Here is a 15,438-nt window from a genome sequence, read left to right as displayed (position 1 = left end):
CAAGAGACTCCTTTACTGGAATAGTATGGATGTTGCTGATCAGGACTGAGTTGCAGCAGCAGAGTGTGTTGGGAAGCTTACACAGCCCCTACCAGCATTAAACTTGGGTCAGGCCACTATCATCAGTCCTCCATTTTCATAAGCACTAAATCTGCCCATTGTATTTTTGAGCTATACAGAAGGAAAATGAAAATTATTTATTTAAAATATGAGATAAGTAATGCAGCATGTCACATCTATCAGTGAATTGAAAGGCTGTGATAACCACGGAATAATGGCAACTTTTTGTCACAGCCAACACACATGCCTGACTTGCCTCTCATTGAACTGGCCTACATGACGTATAGACTTTAAAAAAAGCTGAAACGCCATTCATTTTAGATGAGCAATTTCTATTCCAACCACATAAGGTGAGGAGGCCTAGTATGTAAAGTGTTATACAAGGATTTGAACTAGCTCTCCACTCAGAACTTCAAATTTCACTCACTCATAAAAATAAACGTTTTAAATCAAACTAATCAGCAGTGAAGTAGTAAAAATGTTGACGTGTATGGCAGGGCCACATTTTAAAAGACAAACCCACTTCTGTATGCAAGAATGCGTACATTCATATTCTTCACAAAATTATGGTATTTGTGTATGAATCAGGCAATGGTACATGAAAACTAGCTATTTAGTGTTTAAATCTCCATTTCCTGGAATAAATATGGAATTGGCATATAAACTCAGTACTTCAGTGTTTGTTTACTTGTACACCTCAAAGTGCACAACTGTATGCTTTTTTTTTTTTTGCTTGCAAATGGATTTTTTTTTTAAGTGGCAGCCCTCACCAATGTTATCGTTTGGCAGCACTTCGTGCCCCTTAAAGCTAATTCCAGGCCACCTATAGACTCAATTCAAAATGACCATGTATTTGATTTACAGTTCTCTTTGCAGCAATAGGAAAAAGTTTCAACTGTGCAGAAACTGAAGAGCAGCATACCATTGCACAGTACCTCAATCTTACCCATTGGTAGTAGCAGTAGTAGTAGTAGTAATGTGTAGTCATATTTGGAGCTGCAAAATGGGAGAAATATACCCAGCTTAGATAATCATGGAAGAGATGTTCCAAGAACTTAACTGTTTTACAGCAGAATTTTTGCCTTTCAAAGAACTCTTCTTAAAAATTAGATATTTTGTGTGAATCTCTTTTTGTACTATCAGAAACTTTTAAAAACATTTTTATTCCTAATTTTTAATGTTTACATTTACGGGAGATAATGCTGCACACTTCTTATTTACAATGTCACCAGAAAGTGAGAACAGACATTTGCATGGGACTTTTGTAGCCAGCACTGCAAGGTATTTACGTGCCAGATATGCTAAACATTTGTATGCCCCTTCCTACTTCGGTAGCCGTTCCAGAGGACATGCTTCCATGCTGATTACATTCATTAAAAAAAACCACGTTAATTAAATTAGCAACTGAACTTCTTGGAGGAGAACTATAGGTCTCTGTTTTACCCACATTCTGCCATATGCTTCATGTTATAGAAGTCTGGGATGATGACTCAGCACATGTTGTTCATTTTAAGAACACTCTGACTGCAGATTTCACAAAACGCAAAGAGGGTACCAATGTGAGATTTCTAAAGATAGCTACACCCGACCCAAGGTTTAAGAATCTGAAGTGCCTTCCAAAATCTGAGAGGGATAAGGTGTGGAGCATACTTTCAGAAGTCTTAAAAGAGCAACACTCCAATGCGGAAATTACAGAACCGGAACCACCAAAAAAGAAAACCAACCTTCTGCTGGTGGCATCTGACTCAGATGATGAAAATGAACATGTGTCAGTCCACACTGCTTTGGATTGTCATCAAGCAGGACCCACCATCAGCATGGACACATGTCCTTGGGAATGGTGGTTGAAGCGACATATGAATCTTTAGTGCATCTGGCACGTAAATATCTTGTGACACCGGCTATAACAGTGCCATGAGAACACCTGTTCTCACTTTGAAGTGACATTGTAAACAAGAAGCAGGCAGTGTTACTTCCTGCAAATATAAACTTGTTTGTCTGAGTGATTGGCTGAACAAGAAGTAAGACTGGTGGACTTGCGGGCTCTAAAATGTTACTGTTTTATTTTTGATAGAAGGTTTTTTTGTACATAGTTCTACATTTGTAAGCTCAACTTTCATGATAAAGAGACTGCACTACAGTACTTGTATTAGGTGAATTGAAAAATACTATTTCTTTTGGGTTTTTACAGTGCAAATACTTGTAATCAAAAATAAATATAAGCACTGTACACTTTGTATTCTCTGTTGTAATTGAAATCAATATATTAGAAAATATAGAAAACATCCAAAAATATTTAAATAAATGGTATTCTATTATTAACAGTGTGATTAATCGCATGATTAATCGTGATTACTTTTTTTAACCACTTGTCAGGCCTACTAATTTTATAATACATAGTCAAGATAGTCAATCTATAAATGGCAATTTTGTATAATCCTTAAGGTGTTGTAACTCTAAACTAAGTACGCCAAGTTGAACTTAAACATCTGAAACTAGATTTAGGAGGTAGGCATTACATGTTCTACAATATGTTTTTTAAAAATAGCTTTTCAAGTAAAGGCAAGAGGGACAAAGCAATAAGAACACAAAAGAAAAAAGTGAGAGTGTAAATAATCTGCACTAGACATTTTTGCATCTTAACTGCACAGTTGGAAGGGAGAATGAGATATTTACTTCTTGGACAAGTTCCTTCTAACTTTTTGTCAGTCTTGATCCTTCCCTTCCTTCACATCAGCGCCACTCTTCATTCCCTTTGCACTGATCCCATGAAAGCGCATATATACACACACACACAGGTGTGTGTGCGCGTGCGAGCACAGGCATGCTAACCAGATAGCAAAATTGGAATTTATACAAGAAACCCAATTTACATGGGCCTCAGTTATATTTTTTGGCAATCCTCAAATATAGTATATCATGTCCAAAAGCACAGCAACTAAGGTAAGGAATGAGCAACCCCATTACATATTCCCAGATACATTAAATGATTTGTTTTGTTTCAGGCGCACTGAATTAATTTCAAACTCCATTCGCATTTTCGAAACTTTTTTTCTGTTCTTCATTTGTCCTTTGCCAGATTAAAGTGAATATTCTTTCATTGAAGTTAGATTATCAAACAGCAGCCATAGAAATTCCATGTATCAGTCCTGAACAATTTGTTGCCACATTACAGAAACGACCAGATTATCATATTAGCAAGATATGAATAATTACACAACAATAGTCTCTACTAGTATGTTTTGAATCATTCGACAATATTTTTCTTTTATCCAACTCTCAATTTTAATTCCCAGGACTACAACTGAAGCATGACCAGACTAGTAACACTTAATATGTTCTCTGAATTTCTGTTCAATAATCATTGTGTTAGAATTTATAAAATTAAGCTCTGTCTTTTTGATTATATCGCACCCTAGATGCAGCTGTTTCCTGTCTCAATATAGTCAAATCAGGACCTTGAACAACTGATTGCAGGCCAAAGTCTGCCCTAAACAAGGCAGCAAACGTACTAATATACATTAACTACCCAGGTCTCTCTCCATGTTTAAAATTTCATTCTTGCTTTAATCCATGGACCAACATCTATGTACCATTTAAAGCACTCTATTTACCTTGTGTCTGCATTTAAGTACAACCCCATAGGCTCCTGAAACACAAAGGAAAAAACAAACAGACAGATTAATTACTATGCTGTGGGAAAAGGAAGCAAATACACTACATTTCACAGCTGCCTAATATGCATTATAGATGCATTGTTCCTAATACTATTTTCTTACACTTGTATCTAAAATGCTTTGTTGCATTTTTGTGTCGTAAAATTTAAAAATGAAGCTGCTTCTAAGTATATGATTTCAAAATTCTTCTGTGAAGTCCTTATTTTTAGAAATATGCATATGCAAGAAAATCTGGAATAACTGTATCTTCCTATAGTAAGTGTCAGTAGTGTAGACAGCCAACTAATAGACTTGCTTTTAAAAAAAAAATCAACAAAATAGAAAAAATTGTGATTTCATGTACATTCTGGTACCTCTACATTTTCCTTTACTTTTAGGGCATCTCTCAGGACTTATTTACACTTAAAATGCTGTAGCGGCAAAGCTGAAGTGGCATTCTCCCATTGGTACAGGTAATCCAACTCCTTGAGAAGCAGCAGCTCTGCCTGTCTACTCAGAGACTTAGGTCAAGGTATGGATTTTTCACACCCTGACACATCAGGGTTCAGTTGGATTTGTAATGGTAAGATAGTTTTTTCCATTTTTTTTGGACATCCTGACAACTTAAAAATTAGACAGTTTTATTACTTAATACGTTGACTTATATATGCAAATAATAATTTTGTCTAGCTCCGTAATGTCCATAGTTAAGCATAGAAATTGTTGCAGAAATCTGAGAAATAAAATTGTTTGTGGCCTGGATAACAATGATTTAATTTTAAGAACAAATGACCCCCAACATTGAAGTCATCTTGAGAAATAACATTTTGCAGAATTTCATCTAACGGGAACAGGTATTATTTTTTCTGTTTAATTATAGAATAATATATAAATAGCCTCTGAATTCTGTTAATTCTAATTCATATTTCATTAAGAAGAACTGACTTACCTTCACCTACAACCCCAAGGATCTCAAATTTATTCATCACATTACCAATGTTAAGAATCTTCATGAAGACAAATTCCTCTTGTGATGAGAGCCACAGAGCATGGCACAGAGAAGAGTGTCTAAAGGGTCTGTGGTAGGCAAAACTGAAGACTTTTGATAGGAGAAATCCACATTGATTGACTGGACTTCTTACATACTTGTCCTAGTTTCTAGGCATTAAACAGCTTCCTGGAAAGAAATGAATGGTAAAATTAGCATCAGCAGATCTTGCTTTACAGCACACAAAGAAAAACAATGGCATATATTCACAATATTTACTATCAGCACTGTGGTATTTGATAAAGAAAATTGCCTCACCCCCTTTCTGGGCTTTATGGTCAATAGAGCTCTGCAGCATATGTAAAGGAAGCCAGCAAAGGTGACTACATATCTGATATATGGCACAGCTGGTTTTGTAATCCCATATACAGGACATCATTGAAAATAAGAAAACAGCTTACATAAGAAATGCTTCCTGCTGGTAGAAGAGAAAAAATGCAGTGATCTACCACAGTGGGTAGTTGAACACACTCCTATAAATACTAGTGTTTTCTCTTCCATTTATGTTGACAGCTAGCTACAGAAAAATGGATTGTGATTAACCAGTTTATTCTTCCCTCACTCCCATGATAGAAAATCTTCATTCGAAGAATCCTTACTATGCTAGTACCTCTTTTTCTATCTTTTATTACACCTGGAAATATTTCTGACACTTTTCATGATTAACTCTATTAGGAGCCTGTTTAAAAAGAATATGCTGAAAAACACTTTTTATTATATAAGAAGTTTCAAACAAATTAAATATACTTAGTACTGTACAATACGCACCCTTTCAAAGTTCTATTTGTAGCAAAGTTGTATAATTTCAGACAATAAATGTAATAATTATAAAAAAAATGAGAAGAACACAAAGTAAGTTTTTACTCCAGGCAAAATTTGTCACCTATAGTTTTAGTAGAATGATAAGTGTACCAAGATTTATTTTGCCACTGTATATAGTATCATCATCAATACATACACCATTTATTTATTTTAAAATGTAAAGAGAAAAATAAACCACCAATGGATTCACTGTAAAGGGGAACAGTTTTTCACATCTCAGTGCCCTAGGAATGGGACTACTCATGAGGAACTAGCCTGCAGGGTGGGAATGAATCCATATCATTAAACCAACACATGGCACAAAGATCGATGACCTAACTCTGCTGGATTCTGCACAAAAACAAACAAAGCTGCATCACTATTTTAGTGTTGCCAATGGATGCTGTTGAGAGTGCTGCTGTGAGCCAAACAGAACGAAGAGGAGAGGTATGAGAGACGGCAAAAACACAACAATGCTGGCCTTGTCAAAAGACCTGGAAGACAAACTTGTTTGTACAGAAACCAAAAGCTACATAAGAAAAGATGATCAAATACAGTATCTTAGAATCAAATTTCCTCTCTCAAAGTGATTATAATATGGAGATAAGAAAGGCTTTCCTAAATTAAACAGCTACGGGAAAATAGCTTAAAAAGTTATTCCTTCATTACTGAAATATTTTCATAGTTATTTTAGTTGGGCAGGAGAAACCATTTTCTTTACCTGAGTCTCTGTTAAAGAGATGGCATATCTTTCCATTCCCAACCTGTGCCCTTAGTCTTTTCCTTCCACATTCTCCCCCTCCCACCCGAATATGTGCGCGTTTTGTCTCTCTCTCCCCCTTTGCAGCTCCTTCAATCTCTAAGGTAACAGTAACAAAACAATTAAAGAAACCACGGAAAGTTATCTAATCTGTTAACCCCTGCACTACAGCCTAAAATGGGCTGTGCTTTGTCCACCCTATTGTAGCATTTGAACATAAACAAATCTTAGTGTTTTATGTGCAGATTGTGTATTAGTAATTAGACTACTGCCAGATTGATGCTGAAAACACCAACAATGCTCGAGAATAAATGAGAAAAGGCTAAAAAAAGCTGCATTCCATACACAAGAAAAAAATAATTTGCCAGAAAGAGGATCAATTCAGAAAATAGTATTTTCAACTTTCTATTAGTATCAGCCAACAATTTCATGAATGAAGATATTAAACAAGACTAACAGCAATCCCTGTGATAACAACAATCTAGTCACAAAACTTTGTACTTTAGTGTTCCTAATTACCCTCTTAATGGCTCTTGTTCTTCATCCAGTTTTAAAAGTACATGATAATATTGCCACCATTACGAATTAGTGAAAAATAATCTCTCATGAAACTCTATATCTAACGCTTTAAGAACTCTAAAGATATGTACAAATTTCCCTTCATCCACTAATTCTGAAATTCTATAAAAAACAGCAATTCAAGTCTGGCAATACCTGTTCCTCAAAGCCGTGCTGCCTACTATTCATGGTTCAGTGCTTTCACTGATTTTTCTTGATTGGTCCTTCAAATATTTGTTCCATATTTTACTGGGGATAAAGGCTAGATTTGCAAGAGTCATTGCTAAGGTCACTTTTAAAAAATTAGTATGAGCTTCCTTCCCCAAATCAGTCTTTCAACACATCTCCCATTTACCATCACCTTTCATAAAAACCAGAGTGGCACAGTAAGTTGATTTGCTAATTACATTAGTACCCCTGGATGCATAACATCTGGAAAGGCTGTTTTAGAGTTTGAGGGGTTTTTTAGTTAGCAAGTTACCAGTCAACCTGCATATCAATAGTTACTATTACAACCAATAATAATTTGTACATTGCGACATTGTAAGTTAAAACTAATACTGTACCTCAAATTCCACCTGAAAACATACTGGCCATGAGCAAAGATCACACACCACAGGTGCAACTGTGCTCCTGATGTGAAACTGCAGTAATAAGTGTACTACCACTTGCTGCACTAGTTTCAGCTTCAGAACAGTCTAAAGCTCTGTCTACACTACCCCACAGTTTGGACTCCAGGGGGTGTGAATAGCAGTGCACGCTGAAGTGCTGCGCTGTAACTTCCCCCATGTGAACTTCCCAGGTGCAAAGTAAACGGTTTCTAGTTTGCATTAATGTAGTTCTGTTTGAAAAAAATTATATCAACGCAAACTAAGAACCTTGTAGTTTGTGCTCACAGCTTCCACACAGGAGTTTCAGCACACTGCTATTCACACCCCCGTAGTCCAAACTGTGGGGCCATACAGACACAGCTTCAGCTGTAGCTCCACTGAAAGCGCAGTACACCAATCTAATCTTGAGGTGACAAAGGCATAGATAATCATTTCAAGATCCAGATAAGAAAAGGGAATAGCCATTAACTCGGATATCCAGCAGCAACCTAGGATCTAGTAATGTACCTGAACAGAGAACTGTCTATCAAGGTACTACTGTCAAAGTGAACAATAAGGGAACTAGCCTAACTTTAACACAGTGAAACCTTCGTTGCCTAAGAACAAATACCAAGGCTGCTCAAACCTGCTCATGGCATGAAACTGCTATTAACATTTGCGAGACAAGATGGGCGAGGTATTATCTTTTATTCTGTTGGTGAGAGAGACAAGCTTTCGAGCTACACAGAGCTCTTCTTCAGGTCTGGGAAACCGGAAGAAGAGCTCTGTGTAATCTCAAAAGCTTGCTTCAGGCTATGGCTAACTACAGAGCTTACAGCAGCTCAGCTGCACTGATGTAACGCTGCTCTGGATGTACTAACACAGATGCTCTAAGGTGAGAGCTCTCCCATCGACTTAATCGCTCTGGCCCCAGCAAGCGGCAGTAGCTATGTCAGTGGGAGAACTGTCCCCACTGGCACTTAGGTCAGTGTAACTTTGCTCAGGGACGTGTCTTATTCACATCCCTGAGTGACATAATTTATACCCACTTAAACTGTAGTGTGTACATAGCCTCTCTCATCAACAGAAGTTGGTCCAATAAAAGATTCTCTCGCCCACCTTTTGTCTTTCTAACATCCTGGGAAAAAACACTGCTACAACACCACTGCATACTAACATGTGAATCTAGCAAGCCCCTATTTACAGTAGTTATATCACTAGAACTTCAGTTGTTCCCATCTATAGCTGCTGGTACAGTGAAGTTGCTCACTCATCCAGACAAACAAAGGGACACTGGAAAAAGTCACACCCAGAATTGGCACACATATTGAGATTCTCTGTAGAGAGGGGAAGGACTGAATTATTAACCAAGATTCAGGTTCTGTGTTTTGTTTGGCTCTGCTAATCCTCTACTTCATCTATATGAGAGTCCACCTAAAAAAAATAAAACAAAGCTGTCCTGAGTACAAAGAATAGTTTCAAATCATAGATAAAGATGCAGGAAAAAAACAGTTACTCATGTTCTCATAACTTTTGTTCTTTGAGATGTGTTGTTCATATCCATTCCAACCAGGTGTGTGTGCACGGACGTGCACAGTAGCCGGAAGATTTTTCCCCTAGCAGCAACTGTGGGGTCAGCCTGGGCGCCCCCTGGAGTTGCGCCTTCATGGCGCCCAATAAATGGCCCTGCCGACCCGCCACCCCTTCAGTTCCTTCTTGCTGGCTACTCCGACAGAGGGGTAGGAGGATGGGTATTGAAATGGACATGAACACCACATCTCGAAGAACAGTTACGAGAAGGTAACGTTTTTTTCTTTTTCAAGTGCTTGTCAATTCCAACCAGATGACTCACAAGTCCAAGTTCAGGAGGTAGGATCAGAGTTGTCCACTGATTGGAGCACTGCTAGCGCCCTACGGACATCCAGTGAGTGATGTCTTTGCTCCCTGATGCTGGAATGCAGTTTAGGGTAGAATACCAGGAGAAAGATGTCCTGGTTGAGGTGAAACTGCGATACAACCTTCGGTAGGAAAGCAGGATGAGGTCTAAGCTGAACCTTGTCCTTATAGAACACAGTGTAAGGGAGCTCTGATGTTAGGGCCTTAAGTTCAGATACCCTCCTGGCCAAGGTTATCACTAGCAGGAACGTGACCTTGTAAGAGACAGAGAGAGCAGGGAGCATGACACCAAGTGGTCAAAGGGTGGTCCCATGAATCTAGAATGGACCAGGTTAAGGACCCAAGCTGGGACAGGCTGCAGAACATGAGGGTAGAGCCTGCTGAGACCTTTTAGAGACTGTCTGACCATCGGGTTAGCAAAGACAGAGCGGCCCTCCGCGCCCAGGCGGAAGGCCGAGATGGTGGCCAAGCGAACCTTTTCTGATGACATTGAAAGCCCCTGCTGCTTCAGATGGAGGAGGTAGTCCAGAATAAGTGGCGCTGAGGCTAGCGTCGGGAACAAATGGTACTGTGCCAACCAGATTAAAAATATCTCTTCCACTTGTCAGGGCAGGTAGCTTTCATAGAGGGTTTCCTGCTGCCAAGGAGGACTTGTCTAACCTGGTCTGAACAGGAAAGCTCCACCGGGTTCAACCACGGAGCTTCCATGCCGTGAGGTGCAGCAACCCAAGGTTCAGATGTTGGAGACTACCATGATCTTGTATGAGAAGGTCTGGGAAGAGCAGCAGGGTGACTGGAGCTTCCACGGACTTGTCTAGTAGAGATGTGTACCACTGCTGGCAGGGCCAGGCTAGAGCTATCAATATGAACTGAGCTCATTACCTCCGGATCTTGAGGAGTACCTTGTGAACGAGCAGTATGGGTGGAAAGGTGTATAGGAGACAACCTCCCCAAGGGAGGAGGAATGTGTCCACGCTGGAGCCCAGGCTGTGATTTTGGAAGGAGCAGAACTACTGGCACTTCCTGTTACGTCGCGTAGCAAAGAGGCCTATCTGGGGAAATCCCCACCTCTGGAAGATTGAATTCTCAACGTCCAGATGAAGGGACCACTCATGTCCAAGAAAAGACCTTCTGAGGTGGTCCGCCAGCTCATTCTGTACCCCGGGGAAGTACGACGCTTGTATTGAATGTTCTACACACAAGTCCCACAGCATGAGGGCTTCCTGGCACAGAGGAGAGGGGCGTGCACCCCTCTGTTTGTTGATATAAGATATGGCAGTGGTGTTACCTATCATAACTGATGCACATTGTCCTGTTAAGTATGCCCAGAAGGACTGGCATGCCAGGCGCACTGCTCTCAGCTCTCTAACATTGATGTGGAGAGCCAGATCCTCCTGAGACCAGAGACCCTGAGTCCTGCGGTCTCCTAGATGTGCTCCCCAACCTAAGTCTGATGCGTCCATCACTAGCAAAAGAGACAGCTGTGGACTGGCAAAGGGGACTCCTGAGCACAGCTCCTGAGGGTTGAGACACCGCAGTAGGGAGTCGAGGGCTGGGTGAGGAAGGGTCACGATCCTGTCCAAGCTGTCCCAGGCTGGTTGATACACCAATGCTAACCATGACTGGAGCAGTCAGAGCCTGAGTCTGGCATGTTGCACATGAAGCTACAGGCAGCCATGTGTCCCAGAAGCTTCAGACAGTTTCTTGCTGTGGTGGTGGGAAATGGTCAGACCTTGAAGGATACCGGCCAGGGTCTGGAACCTCGCTTCTGGCAGGTGTTCCCTGATTTGGATAGAGTCCAGTACTGCCTCTATAAATTCTATCCTCTGAATGGGGGACAGAGTCCATTTTGCTTCGTTTAGAAGGAGACCCAGGTTGTCAAAGGTAGTCCTGATGAATTTGACGTGAGCTTCCACTTTGGTCCTGGTTGTCGAGGTATGGAAACACCTGTACCTGGTACCTGGGCAGGAATGCAGCGACAACTGCCATGCACTTGGTGAAGACTTAAGATGCTGCTGACACGCAGAACGGAAGGACTGTAAATTGGTAGTGGGTATTGTTCACCACAAACTTGAAGTACTTCCTGTGGGGCTGAGTGATTGTGATGTGAAAGTACGCATCCTTCAAGTGGAGGGCGGCATACCAGTCTGCTGGATCCAGTGACGGGATGATGGAGGCCAACGAGACTATATGGAACTTGGGTTTCTTCACAAACTTTTTGAGTTCTTGTAGGTCCAGGATAGGCCTGAGGCCACCTTTGGCTTTCAATATTAGGAAATACCGGGAATAAAAGTCCTCGCCCCTGTGCTCCTCCATTGCCCCGAGAGTAAGAGCGACTGCACCTCCTGGATAAGGAGTTGCTCATGAGAAGGGTCACTAAAGAGGGAAGGGGAAGAGGGGTGGAAGGGCAGGAGAGCACAGAATTAGATAGAGTATCCCCTCTCTACAGTGTGGAGCACACAGCGGTCCAAGGTGACACAGATGACACAGTAGAAAGGGGATAGTTGGGACGAGAAGGTAAGGCGGGGTGGATCCAGTCTTTGGGGTGGTACACCGTCCTGGACCATGCCTTCAAAAAGCTGGTTTGGGCCCAAAGACTGCTTGGGTTTTCCCGAGCCCTGGCCAGAGGGTTGATGCAGCCTTCTCCTGCCAGTCCTGCTTCTCCTTCTGGACCCGTCACCTGGCGGTTCTGGTGACGAACCGTTGAGGAGGCCGCGGATGGAAGAGCGTCTGCTGCGTCGATGGTGTATAGAGGCATAGGACCTGAGGGTGGCTCTGGAGTCCGTTAGGTTGTTTAGCTTCTTGCCCGTTTTCTCTGGAAAAAAAAATCTCACCCTCCAAAGGCAGGTCTTGTATGGTCTGCTGGACCTCATAAGGAAGACCAGAAATCTGGATCCATGAGCCCCTTCTCATGGCTACTCCCGTGTTCATAAACCTGGTGGTAGCATCTGCCCCGTCAAGTGCTGCCTGCAGGGACACCCTGGAGATCAGTCTCCCCTCCTTGACCAAAGCTGAAAATTTGGCACAGGAGTCCAAGGGGAGCAACTCCGTGAATTTAGCCATCGCTGAGCAGGTATTGTAGGAGTACCTACTGACGATGGCCTGCTGATTAGATATTCAGAGTTGTAGTCCCCCGGTTGAGTACACCATTTACCAGAATAGGTCTAGTTTTTTTAGCTTCCCTATTCTTGGGGGAAGGGCCCTGAAAGCCTTGCCTCTCCCGCTGGTTAGCAGCATCCACCACCAGATAGTCAGGCTGGGGGTGAGAAGATAGGTGTTCATAGCCCCTGGAGGGCATTAAAGTACTGGTGTTCATTACGCTTGGCAGTGGGTGGCAGTGAGGCTGGGTTTGCCACAGGCTCTTAGTCATGTCTGTAACTGTCTTTATAAACGGTAAGGTGATTCAGGAAGGGCCGGGGGGGGGGGGGCAGTCAACCATAGGGTCTGCAGCATCTACCACTTCCTCTGCCTTAATGCCCAGAACCTGGGCGACCCAGTGCAGCAACTGCTGCAACACCCTGGAGTCTTCCAGAGCTGGGGCTACGGAAGTGCCCGCCCGCGCCTCATCTAGTGAAGAGGAGGAGGGAGGCCACCAGAGGAGGTGGTTGCTCTCTACCATCCCCATCTGAAAGATCTCGTGACCCCAGGGGGACTGTGGCTGGTTGGCCTGGTCCCAGTGCCGCGAAGGATGCGGGTACTGGTGCCGACAATGGGTCCCACGCCAGTGCAGATGTCTAGTGTAGCATCTGCACCAGGGTCTTCATCAACGCCGCCACAGCCAGCATCAATGACTATATCAGTGCTAGCGCTGGTGCCATCAATCGGTGACAAAGGTGCAGCCGGCACTGCAGCAGAAGCCTGAGCGGCCGACACCTCCGGCGCCAAAGGCGTTGTCGAGGGTGGCAGTCAGTCAGTGCCAATGTTGGTGCCGCGGCCAACGGCGTTGACACCTGAGGTAATGGCTCAGTCGCTGGTCGTAGCGGAACAAACGTTGTGGATGCCACTGATGCAGCTCCTGAGCAGGACCCTTATCTCTGACCCTGGCCTTGATGGAAAGCCAAAAGGGCCACTGAGCCGGGTTCTGCCATTGCAAGGGCCACTGCATTGGGCGGGACCCCCATGGTACCTTGAGCTGGACCTTCTGCTCCTACTATAGTCAGAGCGATATGAGTCCAACTCAGACTCTGATGTTTCAGAATAAGAGGACCAGGGAGGCACTGCACCTCTCGACGTAGAGCGTCAGGAGCCTGGGGACCGACTGCACTCCCTGGATTGAGGTGCTGGCGTCGGGAGGTGCCGAGGTGATGGGGATCAGCGGGACATCATTGCCAGCTTTCCCTTTGACTGAATGGGGTGCCAGAATGGAGCCTGCAGTGCCGACACATACTCCTGGCTTGGGGATGAGAACCACACTGAGTCTCAGCAGGTCCTGTATTGCCTCAAAAGCCTCCAGGGCGGACAGGAGTGGCAGGTGCTCCAAGGGGTTTGGCGAGCACAATAGGCCTGGACTCGACTGCCTCACTTGGGCAGGAGTCGACGTAGCCCCACTCTGAGGCTTGGAGCCGATGCCCAATTGAGGTGCCACTGATGGCTGGTCCCTGGATCTTGCCAAGGGGGATCGGCCTCTTTCCGTCCTCTTCTTCTTGGGTCAGTGATTGGGACCAGTGCCGAAGGCTGGAGTGCCCCTGAGAGGCTCCATGATGGTGCTGAGCCTCCTTGGCAGTGTCTTTCTCCAATGTTGGATCTGTCAAAGATGGCTCCGTAGTGCTCTGTGCCAAAGACGACATACTGGGAACTACCTGGGTCTGACTGAGGTCAGAGAGCTGCCTCCATGAGGAGGATTTTAAGCCGCTGCTCCCACTCTTTAAGCGTTCTTGGGAGGAATTCCCAGATAGATCATGCAGTGGTCTTTTTGGTGACCCTTGCCCAGACACCTTGAACAGGAGGTATGGGGGTCACTTACAGGAATGCGCTTTGCACAGTCCTGGTAAGTCTTGAAGCCAGGGGATCATGGCATGCCCCGGTGTAAAATAAGGGGGGGAACCCCCCTGTAACTGAAACACGTAAGTGAACTAGCTAAGCTATACTAACCAACTAGAACTAACTAGCTACAGCGAAAACTGAAAGTACTGCTAAGCCGCTTGCCGAAGCAAGAACAAGGGGAAGTTCCAGCTACCGTCACTGGCGGTAAGAAGGAACTGAGGGGGTGGTGGGTCGGCAGTGCCCTTTATTGGGTGTAAAAAGCGTAACTCCAAGGGGCGCCCAGGCTGACTCCCACAGAGGCTGCTAGGGGAAAAATCTTCCGGCTACTATGCATGTGCGCATGCACACACCTGACTGGAATTGACATGAACAAGCACTCAAAGAACTGTAAACACCTCAGACAGCTATGGCCAAAATTTTCAGAACTGGATGCCTAACATATTTTAGAAACATAACTTGTCACTAGCGTGATAAGCTATATGAATTTGAAGATATCTGGACCCAATTTCGAGACAGATTTGGATAAAAACATTAGAAGAGCCCAAAGAATGCTAGAACTACATTCCTCCTAACCCCTCCTATCCTCATTCCCTCCCCCAAGACCTGTCCTCTGCTCTCCCTATTCATGTATTGTCTTCTCCTATTTTAGTATGGAAACTCCCACTGTAACATGTTATGTCTATGTAGTATTCTCTCGTCTTGTATTGTCTGTCTGGTCTTGCAGCTTTGATGAGTTGTAAAACTGCATAATTCAGCTGGAGATCCTATGAAGTGTGCAAATATTTGAGAACATATACAAGCTGTAAGTCATTCACTTTTTGTTCCTTTCATTGTCTGTTTCTTTATTGCGGGAGAGGGGGGGAGAAAAATCAATAAAAAAATTAATCACGCACACAAACGAAAAGACAGCAGTAGGAGACTGTGCTGCTTAGAACAACTTTTAAATGCCCTACTGTGAGCAGGCCTCCCCCCACCCCCAATCACACAGAGCCCAAAATGCCCATGGTGACTCCGAAGGGTTGCCAACATCTCCTGAACAGGGAAAGGCAAACAGGAAAAATAAACACTTGCTTATTGATCTTCTGT

The 15,438-nt window shown here is 43.3% G+C and overlaps 1 protein-coding gene across 6 annotated transcripts in view; it reads right to left on the bottom strand.

The window, feature by feature from the left end:
* The window catches only part of CDKL5 (cyclin dependent kinase like 5), a 208,765-nt gene that overhangs the window by 117,872 nt on the left and 75,455 nt on the right, over positions 1–15,438 (bottom strand). For 5 of the 6 annotated variants that reach the window (XM_075131653.1, XM_075131656.1, XM_048862298.2 and 2 more), the window contains 2 exons: positions 4,666–4,893; positions 3,675–3,709 (listed from right to left, as the gene is read on the bottom strand). In XM_075131653.1, the coding sequence (XP_074987754.1) occupies positions 3,675–3,709; positions 4,666–4,729 (99 nt within the window). In that variant the 5' untranslated portion in view covers positions 4,730–4,893. Of the gene's footprint in view, positions 1–1,006; positions 1,053–3,674; positions 3,710–4,665; positions 4,894–15,438 lie in introns of those variants that run through there. The other variant, XM_075131664.1, reaches the window with a different exon arrangement.

Source organism: Caretta caretta, chromosome 1 (genome assembly GCF_965140235.1).
Source record: "Caretta caretta isolate rCarCar2 chromosome 1, rCarCar1.hap1, whole genome shotgun sequence".
In the NCBI taxonomy this organism is placed as follows: Eukaryota; Metazoa; Chordata; order Testudines; family Cheloniidae; genus Caretta; species Caretta caretta.
Note: the sequence above shows the minus strand (reverse complement) of the source record. Positions and strands in the feature narration are given on the sequence as shown.